The sequence below is a fragment of the Nymphaea colorata genome, unplaced genomic scaffold (genome assembly GCF_008831285.2).
Source record: "Nymphaea colorata isolate Beijing-Zhang1983 unplaced genomic scaffold, ASM883128v2 scaffold0779, whole genome shotgun sequence".
Taxonomy (NCBI): domain Eukaryota; kingdom Viridiplantae; phylum Streptophyta; class Magnoliopsida; order Nymphaeales; family Nymphaeaceae; genus Nymphaea; species Nymphaea colorata.
The window spans coordinates 1-16,857 of NW_022205285.1; the positions used below are offsets into that span (position 1 = coordinate 1).

At 47.8% G+C, this 16,857-nt stretch overlaps 1 protein-coding gene and 1 pseudogene across 1 annotated transcript; one reads left to right on the forward strand and one right to left on the reverse strand.

Annotated features, from left to right (window-relative positions):
- The first annotated feature begins 89 nt into the window (after window positions 1-89).
- On the forward strand, window positions 90-4,763 carry LOC116245619 (uncharacterized; annotated as a pseudogene).
- Window positions 4,764-13,905: 9,142 nt separating this feature from the next.
- Window positions 13,906-16,482, reverse strand: LOC116245620 (uncharacterized). Its single transcript, XM_031617077.1, has 3 exons — window positions 15,528-16,482; window positions 14,407-15,475; window positions 13,906-14,077 (listed from the first exon to the last, which is right to left on the reverse strand). Exons 1-3 carry the CDS (start codon window positions 16,480-16,482, stop codon window positions 13,906-13,908), a joined length of 2,196 nt encoding a protein of 731 aa, XP_031472937.1.
- Window positions 16,483-16,857: the final 375 nt, after the last annotated feature.

Consider the following 16,857-nt stretch of genomic DNA (forward strand, 5'->3'; position numbering starts at 1 on the left):
TATTACCTGTTTTTGATTTTTTATAAACAATACGATAATTTAAGAGGATGCTCGAGTTGCTCAGCTTCGACGATAACAAAAGTAAACGCATGGCCTACTCAGAGATAGGGATGGTGCTGCTCATCGTCTCCGCCTTTCTCTACTTCTTCGGCGTCGTCTTCTTCTTCGCCCGCTCCCTACTACTTCTCTCCAATGTAGTCCTCCCCTCCATTCAGCTCTTCTTCCTCAGTGGGCTCTACTTCTTCATCGGCTTCGCAGGACTCTTCAAGTTCTTCGTCAAGAAAGGTAGGCAATAGCCAACGTAGGCAAGATCAAAGGCTCCCTCATCTACTTCGCAGGACTGGTGCTCATTGTGATGAATTTGGGATTTTTCGGAGCTGTGGCCCAGATCTGCGGGATCCTGCTGATCTTCCGCACCTTCCTGCCCGACCTCTACGACTACGTGTGCCGAGTGCCGGTGGTGGGGAAGTACCTGAGTAGTTGTTGGACTATTTAGAAAGCTATTGGCTCCAGAATACTTTGGAAAAGTTGGCAGGAACGAGCAATAGAATATGATTTATATGTCTTTACTCAGCAATTGTCAAGATTAGTTGAAATAACTATAGAATTAACCGTAGTGAAGGAATTGACATTATCTGTGATTAATAAAACACAAATACCTAAAAATAAAACGGATGATGAATGGATTATTGTGTTTGGCTTTGGTCATAATTAATATCTCTAATAATATAATCGTGATGATAAGGTGCAAGAAGATCCTGCGAGCAATAAAATCCTCTTCACTAATCCCATTTTGGCTTCTGCAGCTCTTCCTAGTACTTCACCGAGAGCAAATAATTTTGGCGGCCCCCTTCCAAGAGCCAAAGCTGTCCGCCAAGAGTCCCTAGGCAGTCGAGGACCTCCTCCAGAGCTACATCCTCGAGCACTGTCCCAAGAACAGTCCCCAGAAGACCCTGGAGTTCATCGATAAGTACTGCCTGATGAGCTGGATGATGAACCTCGGTCCCTAGAAACGCAAAATCTTAGAGAAAGTCACCACGTAGAACAAAGTGAAGAAGATACTGGAAATAGGAACCTACTGCGGGTACTCCGCCACCGTCCTCAGCCAGTGCCAGCTGCAACCGGAAGGCAGGATAATCAGTCTGGAGATCAACAAGCGGGTGGCAGAGGTAGCGAGGAAGATCCTGGCACACTCTGGAGTGAAGAACGTGACTGTGCTCACCGAGGACATCTACGATGCCAGTTCCTTCCTGAACGAAGTGGGCCCTTCGACCTCATCTTCATGGACCAGGAGGAACAGCAGTATCTGAAGGACCTCCACTTCCTCTAGGAGCGGAACCTGATCAAGACAGGGGCGATAGTGGTGGCAGACAACATCATTTACCCTGGAGCTCCCGAATACTTGTCCTTCATGCAGGAGGCGGCGGGGAAGAAGCAGTACAGGAGCACTCTCTACCACACCTACGACGCCTACACGGACATTCCAGACGCCGTGCTGGTCTCCCACAAGATTTATTGACTTGTTATATTGTGATATTGAAAATGAGGCTCAGATATCATCCTCCACGCGCTCCACCGCCTTCTTCAGCGCCTTGTACGAAGTGTGGATGTCGAACTCTTCTTGTATTCCTTCTCACCCCCAGCAGCTATGCTGCCACCTTGTGGAACTCGCCGTATTCGATGCTCTTGGAATGCACGCTGCTGCTCTTCATGGAACCGATCGATGAGTTGTTGGCCACCTACACCAAAGGCTATTTTTGCGATTATTATTCGTTGTTTTCGGATAGGGATTGCTTAGACTCGTTGAGCTTCTTGCCCTTCTTGGATTTCTGCACCTGCTCAGTGACGAACATGGGTCTTCTTCGTTCTCCTCCTCTTCCTCTTCGTCTTAGATCTACTTTATTGCATTTTTACCTATGATTCGGAAGAGAAGAGATCCTCTTCCTTGGGCAGTTACAGTCCAAACAGTGCATCTTTCTTCTTCTTGAAGACGTTGCCTTCCACTTTGACTAATTTTTCGAACTTGATGGGCGGTCTGTCTGCCTTTTTGGACTTGAGGTAGTAGGGATTGAGATCCTCGATGATGACTTCTGCTCCGGTGCGTGCGTAGACCTCCATTTCGAGTCCCTTGTACTGGTTGTTGGAGGCGAAGGGGTTGCCGGTGATGATGAGCTTCTTGAGGGAGATGAAGTTGCGGCGCAGATCAGGTTGTGCTGGTTCTCCACGTTGTTGTAGGAGAAGTCCAGCTCCACCAGCGTGGAGAAGTTGCCCGCCGCCAGCTTCTCAGTGTGGATGCCCCGGATCTTGTTCCTCGCCACCGAAATGCTCTCGATGCGCGGCAGCGTCGCCAGACTCGCCCAGAAGTTGGACGCCTTGTAGTCCGACCGGAAGTTGTTGCCCTAGAGGTTGATCCGCTTCAGCAGCAGGAAGTTCTACAGGCTGTCCGGCAGTTCGCTGAGCTCGTTGAAGCTGAGATCGAGGACCATAGGCAGGAGACGAGGGTGAGCTGGGGGATGCAGAGGTAGTTGAGGAAATTAAAGGAATATTGAGTTCCTGGAGGCATTCGAAGCCGCCCTTCTCCAGGTTGACCTAGCGGATCTGGTTGTGGGAGATGTTGATCTTCTCGACGGCTGGCAGTTTGCGTAGCTTTTCTAGGGGTATGTAGTTTTCGGAGCAGTTGAGTTCTACGAGGTTGGAGAAGTATTCGAGGTGGTCCTCGTTGATGTCGACGATGCGGCGGTAGGAGATGTTGGCGGTGATGACTTCCTTGGGGTGTTCGAAGTGGAGCATCTTGAGCAGCATGAGGCCGTCGACCGACTTCTCGGCCATCGCCTACTCGCCCCGGATGCGGATCTTCTTGATCTTGTAGGGGTTCTTGGAGTGCAATTTCTTCTTCTTTTTCTTCCCCGCCCTCGGAATGTCCATCGGGTTCAGCATCACCTTCCCCACCGGAAGCGGTTTCTGGTCGATCGCCGTGAATTGGTTATACATCGATAATAATCCGAAGCAGTTATATATATATATTTCCAAGCGAACCAGTCCAGTCAGGTGGGTGGTGGGGGTGATTTGGTGGTGGGTGATTTTGGGGTTGGAGCATATGTGCGTTTGAAAGATATTTACCTGTTTGAATGGGTGATACGGTATAACATTTTATTGAATGTAAAACAAGATAGATTTGTTGGGGTGTGCCAGCGAGAAGTCCATCGTCAAATAATTCAAAAACGGAGGTACAATGCCCCCCACCTAGAAACCGTCTTCCTCAGCAGTCCCATTTTCAAGTTCAACGACTACAAGAAAAAACAAGAAAGGAACATCCTGGTCACCAACATGGGCGTCTTCAACCTCAAGGGCACCAGTAACTCACCAACTACCAAGCCATCAAGCGCAAAATCGACGTGGAGAAGATCAAAGCCATCACTGTCAGCAAAATCGGAACAGAATTCATAATCCACGTCCCCGAATAGTACGACTACAGGTAATACCACCCGATCAAGATACGCGTCGGCCGACAGGAGGGACCAGATCATCTACTTCATCCTCAAGGCCTTCCGAGTGACAGTGGGTCAAAAATTGCCCATCTACTATCGCGAGGAGCTGAACCTGGTCAACTACGCGACCACCAAGGAGGAGAAGAAGAAGGAGGGCATAAAGGAGATCAAGGGGGACTTCGTGATGCACGACGACGTGAGTTTCCAGGAGTACCTGGAGGGCGAGGAGAAGGAGAAGGAGATGGTGCGCAAGACCACCAAGACGCTCTACTCGCGCAACAACCTCAAGGAAGAAGTCACCATCAATGACTTCGTGCCCAAGATCGTGCTGGGCAAGGGCGCCTTCGGGACGGTCCTGCTGGTCGAGAAGAAGAACAGCAAGGAGCTCTTCGCCATGAAATCGATCAACAAGGACGACATCGTCAAGAAGGACCAGATCGAGCACACCAAGACCGAGAAGATGATCCTGGAGCACGTCAACCACCCCTTCCTGGTCGGCCTCGCCTACGCCTTCCAGACCTCCAACAAGCTCTACTTCATCATGCAGTTCATGCGTACGCGCAAAGTTATTTAGGAGGCGGCGAGCTCTTCCAGCACCTCTCCAACGCCAAACGCTTCCCCGAAAAACAGGCCAAGTTCTACGCCATGCAAATCGCGCTCGGACTCGGACACCTCCACTCCAAGGATTTCATCTACCGCGATCTCAAGCTCGAAAACGTCCTCATGGACGATAACGGCAACGTCAGCCTCACTGACTTCGGCATGGCCAAGATCGTCAGGGACGGAGAGATCGCCAAGACCTTCTGCGGAACCCCGAGTATCTGGCTCCGGAAGTGCTTGAGGGCGAAGGATACGACAAGACTGCCGACTGGTGGTCGCTGGGCATCCTCATCTACGAGATGATGCACGGCCTCCCCCCTTCTACAACAAGTCGCAGTCCCTCATGTTCAAGCTCATCAAGGAGGGCGAAGTCAAGTTCTCAGAGAAGGTCAAAATCACCCCAGAAGCGCAAGACTTCATCCTCAAGATCCTGAACAAGAATCCCAAGCAGAGACTGGGAGCCCAGGGTGACTTCGAGGAGATTCTGGGCCACCCCTGGTTCAAGGACCTCAACAGGGACAAGATGCTGAAGAAAGAGGTACGGATGCATATTATGAAGATTTCTCCTCCGTTCAAGCCGAAATCGAGGGCGACGAGTGGCTGTAGGGTTTCGACAAGGAGTTTACTTCGGAGCTGGCGACGTACGACGAGCGCGAGGGTCACAAGGAGTCCTAACAGTATAAAAATATCTTCAAGAACTTCTGAGAATGATCACGCTACCATTAATCGCACCCTATCCAGTTTGTCTCCATCATTTCATTCATATGCGCATGTTTTGGTATGGGATTATGATGGATTATGGTTATGGTGCACATCATAATCTTCTGCAATTAAAACGATATAAAATAATAAAATGAAGAAATCACCAATAAAAAAAACATCTGACAAGAGCAGGAGTCCTTCCAAGTCCAAGATATCGAATGTCAGTCACCCCAGCAGCCAAAATTCGTCCCTCTACTACTGCCACTACAAGAACGCCATGTACATGGGTGGCATCAAATCCTTCAAAAAGGACGGAAGGGGCATCCTCCTCCACGACGACGGCATCTCAGCCATTACCTCCTACTATAACGACCTGCTGCACGGTCACAACATCTTCTTCGACAGCTTCGGCTCCTCTCCGCCATCTATAACAAGAAAAATTGACAGAATGCGCTACCGCACAGAGGGGTTTTGGTCTTCCTGAACTACAATCCAGAGGGAGAGCTGTAGGGGAAGGCCACGCTGCTCAACTACATCACAAAGTCCATCATCTACGCCGAGTTCAAGAAGGGAAACATGGTCGACAAGGCGGAGGAAAACGATTTCAGCGTCTTCAACAGAGTCTTCGACCTGGGAGAGATAGATTTCCTCATCGGCACCACGCATTCCAAGGTCATCAAGTACGAGTTCCAGAAGATCCCGATGATCGAAACCCAGAAGCAGGGCAACCGCATCATCATCGGTTTCTAGAAGAACGGCTTCATCAACGGGCTGGGCTTCAACTTCGTCTACAGGGGACCCCACGGCGGCTACAATCCGGACACGCATCGCAACGAGGACGAGTTTTAGCTGAGACTGGTGGAAAGGGGGTACTATATCAATACCCAACTGAACGGATGGGGGAGAAGATGTTCAAGAACGGCAATTGTACGTGGGGGAATTCAAGAACAACGTGTTCGAGGGCATGGGATATGAAGAACAGCGAGAAGAAGAATTGGGTAAGCGGGTACTTCTAGAATGGCAATCTGGTGGAATTGATCGAGTACAACAGCGAGGGCGAGGACAAAAAGTTCCACAGGATAGTGGAGGCACTGCACGAGAGGAAGACCAACTGGATCAACAACGAAGTCACCATGGTCAACTTCAACCTCTTCGTCGACTAAATTGAAAAGATCATCAAAGTGGCACCCAACAGGCACATCAAGACTCTCGAGGAGAGGAAACAGGAGGTCCTCAAGAAGATACAGGAGAAGTTCATCAGCTAGACCAATACTTCCTTCGAAAACGACATCACTGAAGAGTCACTCAATCAACTCAAGAAGGGCAATACGAACACTAACTCTTCCAAAAAGCTTATTCAGAGCTTCAACGAAAAGAGCAACAGCAAAAGGATAGCAGACTCCAACCAGAGCGAAAACGAAGGCATCAGCTTCCAAGCCCATTCCCCCTTCTCCCCAACAGCAACAGTCCGGGAAAGCTGAAGATTTTCGACAAAAGCCAAAAAAACAAGTAAGCAACAAGAAAAGGCATAGCCGAAGAACCAATTCAGCAGGTCTCCAGGCAACTTGCGGCTCACTTCTTCAGGAATAAAGAGCAAACCGTACCTAAATGAGCCTCCATCGAGTCAAAGGATAGATACTAGTTCGGAAACACGAGCAGGTAGCTGAAGAAGGCCAATACATCGGGACAGATCGGTTTCCCCCTCAGTTCAGACAGGGATAGCGGGCGAAACAGGGACCAGCTGGACTCCAAGCGGATGGTGGGCAAGAACAAGATCTTCAAGTACTTGCAGAAGCACGAGGAATCCTCTCCCAAGTTCATATACACCAAGATCGACTCGTGAGCACCAGTCTCAGCTTCATTTTATAGACCTATCTCATCCCTATCATCCATCACCATCTAGTTCAAAACCCCAAAATATTTGTATGCTCTGGGATGGGGGTGTTTTTTGAATTTTATTTGCATAATATATAGGGAAGCAGGATTGAACTATTGACTTTCTGGAGGCTATGACGATGAAGCTGAGGGTGGATTGATCGCTAGCAGTCCACTGATGATGGCTGCGAGGGCGCAACTTTGATTATCTCTATTTTTGATGCAGGTGCAGTGATTGCCATCGTGTTTCTTGATCCAACTCCCAGCACGCACACCCAGGGATATACCAGAAGGAGAGAGGGATCCCGCTGTAGCAGCAAGCGAGGTAGTTATTTTTAAGGGAAATGCCTGCATCAACAATCCTTCAAAACCTCCATGGAGACCAATCCATTCAAGTTTAGCCATATGGGACTAGACTGCGAATCTGCACTAACGTACCACCATTCACTAGTTTGTTGAGCTCGGCGGTGCGTCCCACCTGCAAGGACTCGTGGGGATTTTAGAAAAAGAAAGCAAGAAAAGATGAGATGCGTGCTGTGGACATATAAACTGCGCATGATAGATGAAGGGGGGCGACGGGATCGCTGGATGACTCAGAACTTGACTCTGGCTGCTCGAAAAGATTGATGGATTCGGCATGGATGCTCTTTTGCAACTTTACACTAACTGATGCTTGACCTCTCTCTGAATGATTTTAACACCTTCTCGACTATATCGATCTATGGATGACGGACGGATGAGGATAGATGCGCATCAGTGATAACAGCCCATGCGGTCACGATGCCGATGGATAGCATGATGTGAGAGAGGGAGGAGAGAGCGGATATATGGGCATATGGAGGTATACTGGAGTGGAGTGCAGTTGCTTCACGGTGTGATTCTGGTACTGCGAGTTAGCTTTTATGCAACATGCAGATTTAGATAAAGAATTCTTGCATCTCCTGAGTTATTCTCTGCATCATCGCTTGAGTAGGTAACCACTGCAACTTACAGTGAATCTCAAAAAGGCATGCATTCAGATTCAGAGCTTCCAACATTTTAAAATCTCACTTATAAAGAGTTGTTGATGGCGACGTAATAATGTGCCATCTAACGGAGATTCTGCTTTCTCAGTAAGGATCTGTTCAATTGTTGCGTTAATTGCGATTGTGATGGATTGTTTTGAGCTTATATTCGATGGCATTATTGTGTGATGATAATTGATATTTAAATCAGACCATATCTGCCATGTACGAAGACAGAGGGGAAAGGAGAGATTTTTAGGTTCGCAAGAGCAACAAGATCTATGTGTCCAACCTCAGCTCATCCGTATGATAAATTACAATCCAGATCAGTGAAGATGAACTCAGGAGAGTATTCGGCTCGTTCGGACCCATCAGCGACGTCAGCCTCAAGCACAAAGAGACCATTAGCTTCGCCTTCATCTAATTTTCGTCCATCGAAGAAGCTGAAGCCGCCATGAGCGAGTAAGACCCATTTTACATACTGTTGAATTCCAATGGAGTTCAACTATTCTTTTCCCCGTCCCCAAGTTACTCAGCATGAATGGCAAGACCATCGGAGGTCAAGAAATCAAGGTTCAGTTCGCCAGGGGTGGCAACGATAGAAGAGGAGGATTCGGAGATAGGGGAAGAGGACGCTCATATGGCGATCGCGGAGGCTACCAGAACCGCTCAGGCGATTACGGAGATCGCCCTCCTCGCAGGGACTTCGGAGATAGACCCAGAGGATGCTTCAACTGTGGTGAGGAAGGCCACATGATCAAGGACTGCCCCAAGCGTACAATGTTTTCCTATTTAGCTCGCAAGCCAAGAGAGTTCAACAACAACCAGGGAGGATACGACAGGAGTCGAGGCTATGGCGAAGGAGGTGACAGGTATGACAACCGCGATAACAGAGAGGGCAGGGGAGGATTCCAATCCAGAGGCTATGGAGGCGGCGACAGGAGCTACGGTGACAGCCGTGGCGGAAGTGGCTACAGAGGCGGCAGAAACGAGAGGAAGCACAGCAGCGACCGCAGCAGAAGCAGAAGCCCCAAGAGAGGAAGTCCCAAGGGCGGCAGACGCAACAGAAGCCCCAGTTCCAGCAGAAGCAGATGATGATTTTAAGTTCATCAATATTACCTCCTCATCCTTATTACAAATACACGCCCATAATAAGAAATGGGTAATGAATACTGTATAGAATCACTGCATGGAGTCTAACTCCCTTGTGATCTCGTTCCTCAGCTTTTGGATCTTGTGGTTGATGATGGACAGCTAGTGGGAGTCTCCTGAGCTCATTTGAACGAATCACGCTTTTCCCTGTAGGTTTCCTTTCCGAAGGGCTTGGAAGGCAGGAAATAAGTCTACCGGTCGCTCCATCGGGGGCATTACCTTTGAATTTGGTATTTACTGCTCAAGAATTAGCCTCCATCCTTTTTACTGTAGTTCACAAGGTCACGAGTTGATTTTGGATTCCTGATGTCTCTGCTTGAGAATTGGATATTCAGATTGCCAATTCCTACATCCTTAACAGCTTCGAAATATCCATTCGTTTATCTAAGTTAGTATTTGGGAGAACAGATGTTTCCGTTTTATTTGGCCCTGCTCCTGCTCTTTCTTGATTGTTCCTTCTCCCTTTGAATGGCCTGCCACTCCTTGACCAGCTCATCGTACATTTTGGAAACTTATATCTCTCGTTTCTTTATCTTGGCCTACTTGCTGCTCCACTCTTCAAGGTTAATCCTGTTTTCCTTCTACATCCTCTTCAGATCTGCTCTGGCCTAACTAAGTTCATCCTTCAGAGCCTCTATTATAGTTTAGTATTTTTGGCTATAACGGAAAGATATTTGCTCCTACAGTTGCTAAGTGGCAGCAGCTACCTTCCTCTGCGCTTCTGTGTCCACTCTCGCCATCCTTTGCTCAAGGTCGAAAATGTACTACTACAGATCCTCGATGTCCTTCCTGCACTCCTTATGCAAGTTTTTATCTTATTTTTAATGGGAAGCCTATAGCTAGAAGAGCCTGAGAGATTCGGAGTGCTTTCCGAAGTTGCTGCCTTCTGGAGGGATCGAGTGATGATGTTGGTACTCTATAGTTTGCTCAACTTGGTCTGACTTTGGCTTGCTTCTGGTATTATCTAATCAAATTAGTCTGAATTGATATTATCCTCTAAAGTTCATTGTTTTTGTCCATTAGCTTTTGATCTAGATGCTGTTCTTCTGCTATTTTTCCTGCCTCTCCATGATCTATTTGTCCTTATTTGCTATGCTCTACGTGATCGCTACCATCTGGTTCAAATGTTAAGCATTCATCATCTTATACTTCATGTTCTATTCCTGCAAATTCTTGATTTTTCCCTTCAAAAAGGTGATTTATTCGTTCAGGTAGACTTAGTTCTGCAGCAACTAGCTTCCAGATAGATCCGTCTGGACCTATATTTCCTATCTTTTGCTGTTGGTTTGGGTATTAAGTGGGCAAAAACTTTATAAATTTTGATTTTTGAAGTCATACGATTTTCTTTCCCTCGAAAGACAAAACCTCGAGTCCTTGTGGATGCCAAATCTGTTGCTGCCTTATAGATAAGCTTTAGGTTCTTATCTTTAGCTGGTTTTTGGTCCGCATTCATCGTCAAGCAGATGTCTAACCTGGTAAAATTTATCCTCCTTGCTGCTGGTCGATCGGTTTACATCTATATCCTTCTGAGTCTGGATGAAATTTCCAGTAGGTTTGGCAATGCAGCTCTTATTGGTATGCCTAAGGTTGTTTTCGAACTAAAGCAGTTCCTTGTGTTCGACCCTATCGATGCAAGTATTTTTGCTGCTCTGTTCTTGTGTAGTTTGATTTCGCTGTAGGAAAAGTCAGCATTCAAGGACTATGAGCCATAGTCTTCCTCATTTTTCCTCCAATCCGCCTATTTTCCCCCACAGTTGATCCCATCCTACCTTCGGAATTATTATATCTCCTGCTCCCAGTTGGGCGTGTTCTCGTGGGCCTGCGTCTAGCTTTTGAATTCTATGTGTTCCAGGATCACGGATTCTTCTCCATTGTTCGACGCTAAGTCTCCCTCTTCCTCCACCACGATGATGGCTTGGTCTTCTATTCTCAGGCTTTTCCTGGATTGTTGCACCTGGGTTCTTTCCTGAGGCTATCTGGTCACGGTGGCAGGTTAGGAGGATTGGGGAGGTTTGATGTCTGATTACTCGCAGGAGAAGTATGATTTTTCTTCAACGTTGGAGAGCACGTCGATTCTTTCCTCATTCTTCTCCTCCCTGTCCTGGCTGGACATGCTGGAGAGCAGGTCGAAGCTGTAGAGGGCGGGAGGCTGCAGGAAGCGTTTGCTGCTGCGATTTTACTTGATGGATTTTTTGGAATTAAGAAGCATAAGAGTAAATTGATTGATTGTTTCAAACAATTCAGAATAAGGAGAAAATATTTGGTCAGTACGGACGGGACGTAAAATAGGAATGGATTTGGATTGTTCAAGTTTGCCAAATGATTATTAATGGATGATGTGGATTATGATTGTGGGTGATAGTTTTGAGGTTATTACTGATATTGATATTGAATTTGAGTTATTGTCGAAATATTTTTTCTTTGGGTAAGTTTCGCATGGGAATGGTTAAATGAGGCAACTAAGCATGAGCTAATTTATGTATCCTTGAATGAAGGTCTTTGATAGTAAAATTACTGAATTTAGGAAATGATATAAATAATATCACACTGGTGGTATTATCACACATCCTGTGCTACTTTGTCATGGCTTTGGCTCTTCTAAATCTATTTATCTTCCTCCTGTCCCTCTTTTTCCTCGTTTCTGTCCTTCTAATTGAGCTCTGGTATGGAAAAATCAAGCGAAATTACATCATCTAGACGATTATTGAGGCACTCATCGCATCTCCACTCATTGTACTTGTTCCACTGCTCGATCTAGCTAGCTGGCAAACTGTCCATCAACAGCACCAGCTTAGCCTGCTTGAAACAGTTCACGCAGTAAAGGATTATCGGGTTGAAATCGGAGTTACGCACAAAGGGCATTTCTATCGCTTGTGGATCCAGGCATTGAGCACTGCGAGTGGTAGGAATGCCCACACCTGGTCCGCAAATTGCAGTCTGTTTACAGGCAAATCGAACAGCTCTGCGTCCGGTCCTGGTAGAGGGGTCCCAAGTCGTCCATGCTGAAGGCTGCCAGGTTAACAGCGGACAACTGTGGCTCCTCGCGGCCCTCCTCGGTGCGTCTGCGGTGGTTGCTGACGCAAGTGCAGATGGCGATGAGGAGGCAAATGCCGGCGGGGATGGAGAAGAAGATAATGATGAGGATGGTGGCCAAGCTCAGGTTAGAGGGCGTTTGACCGTTGCAAAGACCATAGTCTTGCGAATTTTAGTAGATGAGAGAGTCGCAGCATTTGGCCACGCACTCCGATGCAGAGAGCTGCTTCACATATCCGTCTGGAAAGGTCTGGTTGCAGGAAAAGTTATTCTGGGACTGGCAGTAGTTGCACGTGAACCGAAGTGCTTTCGAGCTTATCTTATAGCAACTAGTGCTTTCTCCCCGATCGGAGCAGACCTGGAGGGTGAGCACAAGTATCAAGGTGAACGATTTGAGGATGGCGGAATTGTGGAGGCCAGAGCGACTGGGGGAGGCTGTGGCGAAGGGAAAGAGGAATACTTAGATGGATTGAGGGGGCATAGAGTATAAATAATATAGCTATAGCACTAAGTAGTCTGATATTATATAATCGAAGGAAGGACGATAGTTCCGCCTCACCTGGAGGGATTGGGCCGAGGGAAGATAGGAAGGGCTCGCAAGAGAGAGACGGGACGAACGTGTATGTTGCTTTTGTAATATAAGGATGGAAGATATAATATACAGTGGAGTTTCCCCAAATAATAAAATTCATCGTTTCAGGCTTTAGAACTACACTATCGATGCCTTTTTGGGTAATTCTCCACCACGAGCCTCAGCCTATGCTCTTCCTTCGCTTTGAAGCTTCAGCTTATTCTGCTTCTGCACCCTGGGTGCATCTAGATTCATTTCCTGCAGGGTATCGTCCATGGGTTATTACACGTAGTCGTCGATCTTTATCTCTTTCACCTTTTAGGCGTTACCGGCCTGCTGGTTTTAAAGAGTTGCGTTGGACATTTCAGGTGCGTCGGCCTTGGAGATTTCGCCTGCTACTTGGGCTGCAGCCTTCAGTTTCTTGGCGATGAGGACAGCCCCACCTAAATAGCAAAAAGTGTACCTATTAAGGCGACTCCTCCCACTCCAGCTCCCACAAGGATGGCAGTATTTGATGAGGAATCGGCAGCTGAGGATGAAGAATTGCCATTCTGAGTTTGATTATTGGTGGAATTGTTGGGGGGATTATTATTATTGGATCCATTTTGAGTGTTTGATGAGTTGTTGGTTGCATTTTGGCTATTGTTGGTGCCATTTTGGGTGGCATTTTGAGCGTTATTTGGATTATTTTGAGTATTGTTTGCATTGGAAGTGGCATTATTTGTCGTATTGCTTGATGATGCATTGTTGGAACTTGATTGATTGTTAGTTGTGGAGTTATCTACAGGTATGGTTGAGTTTTGATCAGTAGTGTTACTAACTGTGCCATTTGCTGCATTTGTTGCATTTGATGTATCGTTTTGGGGTGTGGTGGAGTTGATAGAGGAATTATTATCTGTTTGATTTGTATCTATAGTTGTGTTGGAAGGATCTGTTGTATTGGTTGCATTGAATCATTATTGGTTTGGTTTCCAGCTGTTGCATTGGTGGAATTATCACATATGGAATTGAAAAATGTATATCCAGATACGCATGTCATGCATGTTGTCGAGTCTGTGCATATCCTGCAGTTCTATATACAAGGCAGACATGTATCGTTAACGGGAAAGAACGCTTATGCACAACTGGTGCAAAGGATGGAACTATTGCAGGCGTTACAGTTGGTCATTATGCTGCAATCATTACACGTGTTATTCTAGAGAAAATAACCACTGTTGCAGGTTAGACAGAGAGAGGCATTGCTACAGGTCATGCAATTGGCAGTCACGCACGAAAAACAGGCATTACTTTGCATGTAAAAGCCATACGAGCAGTTATTGCACATACTTGTATTGGGACAAATTGCGCAATTACTTGTCAAGCATGGATGCAGGCATTACTTGATAGTGTGTATCCTAAGCTGCAGCTGGTGCAAGCCCCAGCCAAGTTGCAAGCAACGCAACCGATACTCAGATTCCCACATGCCAACAGCTATGCCCTCCTAGATAGTAGTTAGTGGAGCAATTAGTGCAATAAGTAGCATTTGAGCATTTTGTGCATCCCTAAATGGTCGTGCAAAGTTGGCACGCAGCTCCAGAGAGGAAATAACTGCCATTTGAGCATGCAGTGCAGTGGTAGAGTTGCTGCAGGAGATACACCCAGAAATGGCAAGACTGCAAGATGAACAAGTTCATTTTATAAGAAGTAACCTGAGTTGCAGACGATGCATGAGGTGGAGTTGCACTGAGCGCAAAAGGCGGTCACGTTTCCACAGAGGATGCAGCTGCCGTTGGCTCCAGGATAGGAATTGGACAAGCAGGAAAGGCAGTAGTGCTGTTGGAGCAGGTATTGCAGCCAGGCATGGTTTATTGCATAAATTGCACCTTCCCGAAGCTAGCACGTACTGGAGGCGCAGCCGAGGCACACCTAGCTGGAAACACTGTTAATGATGGTGCGGTAGCATTGAAGACAGCCGGTGATGAAGTAGTTGCACGGTTAGCACCCTCCGTAGCCCAGGGGAAGATAGGATTGGTTGACGCAAGCCGAACAGTGGTTGAGAGAAGAGCAGGACACGCAGTTGGGCATGGTGGAGGAGCAAAGCGTGCAAATTCCGCTCTGGACGTAGTAACTGGATGAGTTGCAAGCGGTGCAGTTGGGAGCGGAGTTGCAGGTGACGCAGGCGGGCAGGGTGGCGCAGGGGATGCAGCTTCCGTTCGCAAAGTAGTAGCTGCTGTTGACGCAACTGATGCAGTAGGAGGAGTTGAGGCAGGAACTGCAGCCCTGAAGGGAAACGTTGCAGCTGGTGCAGGATGTGCCGTTTAGGTAAGCGAGGATTGTGCAGGAGGTGCAGTTAGTACCGCTGGAGCATGTGTTGCAGTTGGGAATCGCGTTGGAACAGCCATAGCAACTGTTGTTGAACATGTACATATCGGCGCGCAGGAGAGACAAGCAGTGGCGTTGCAAGTGCTGCAAGTGGGGTAAAAATGGAGCAGGGAGTGCATACCCCGCTGACGTTTCTAAAGGTATTGAGGCAAGAAGTGCAGACAGATACTGTGCAGAAGGCGCAACCAGTGTAGTAGAAGGAGCAATAGTTGCAGTATGTGCTGGAGAGGAGAAATCCTGCAGTGCAGGTGAGACAGACATAGCCATTGGTCCATAATTGCAGGTGACGCAACCAGTGATGATATTGTTGCATAATTTGCAGGTGGGACCGTCCAAATAGTAGCGTTGCTGATACAGGTGATGCAAGCGTGGCAGAAGTACAAAATGAGCAGTAGGGCATGGCTGTGTTGCATGAGGCGCAGAAATTGCTGCCAGGGCTTGAAAGATAGTAGCCGCCATAGCAAGAAGTGCAGCTGCTGAAGGTGCGGCAGGAAGAGCAGTGCGTGATTGCGTTGCTGCAAAGTGAGCAAACAGTCGACGAATCATGTACCCTATGGCACAGTAGATGCAAGTACCCGCATTGCAGTTGATGCAGTTGGGAGTCGTACAGGTCTTGCAAGCTCCAGCTGAAAATAACCGTTTGTGCAACTGAGACAGGTAGAGATGTTTGGAGACAACTGGTGCAACCGCTAACGCAGGAAAGACAGGAATTCCCATTGTCAAAACCAGTGCAACGCAGACAGTCAGTAGCGGTGCAGGCAGTGCAGGAGGCAGGACAAGCAGTGCAGAAAAGACCGTTTCTGTATGAAGCCATGGGGCAGGCCACGCATCCTATTCCTCCTAGGAAGCCGATGCAGTTGGAGCCTGGAGACTGGCAGTTGTTGCTGCTATTGAGGTAGTAGAGGGGCATGCAAGAGACGCAGTAGCTGCCATTGATGCACTTGTAGCAGTTGCTGGGGCAGACGATGCACACGTATTCGTTGTAGAAATACTGGTCGATACACTTGACGCAGTTGGCAGTGCTCGTGCAGACCTTGCAGGAGGGAGCGATGCAGAACTGGCACTGGCTGTTGTTGAGAAGTAGCCGTCGACGCAGGAGGAACAGCTGAAGTCGCTGGCGCAGGTGAGGCATCCCAGCGGGCATGGCTAGCACGTCCCGAAAAGCACGTAGTAGCGGGGATTGCAGGTGAGCAGTGCTGTTGTTGCAGGTCGCGCAGGAGTAGTAGGGACACTGCGTGCAGACGGCATTGAAGATGTAGAATCCCACAGCGCACTCGGTGCAGTTTAGGCCAGTGCCTGTACAGTTCACGCAGTTATAATCTGCGCAGGAGTAGCATTGCCCTGGGACGGTGGAGGAGAGGTAGAAGGCGGGAGGGCAAGAGAGGCAAACGGTGCCATTAGTGCAGCTGCTGCAAGGCTGCGTGCACCCGTAGCAGACCGTTCCGTTGAGATAATAGCCAGTGGCGCAGGAAGTGCACGTCATCAGGTTGGAGCAGGTCTGGCAGCCGGGATTGCAGGCAAAGCAGAGCTTATTTGCGGCGAGATAGTACCCGCTAGAGCAGGTAATGCAACCACTGATGTTGCAGGAGGTGCAGCCTGCGTCAGAAAGAGCCACTGAGCAGCCCTGCTGGGAGGAGAGGACGAGGAGGGCAAGGAGAAGAAGGAGGGAGAGGAGGGAGGGGGATTTGATGTTCATGGTGGTGATAAATTGATTTACTATGTTGCAAGTAACCAAGAAGACATTATATTTGAGTGATTGTGGGATATATGGTGATCAAGTAGGAACAGGATTAGTTCCTAAATCAAAGATAAACCCAGATGGAGGAGAAAGACGGTGGATGAAACAATTTTAATAGGAAAAAGAAAGAAAATGAGTATGAAGTAATAATATGACGGCAAAATGCAAGCAAAACACAAATATATATGCTTTAATATTGACGATCAATATATGTTCCAAATTATACCATAATTCGGGGTTGGGGTTGGGGTTGGGGTTGGGGTTGGGGTTGGGGTTGGGGTTGGGGTTGGGGTTGGGGTTGGGGTTGGGGTTGGGGTTGGGGTTGGGGTTGGG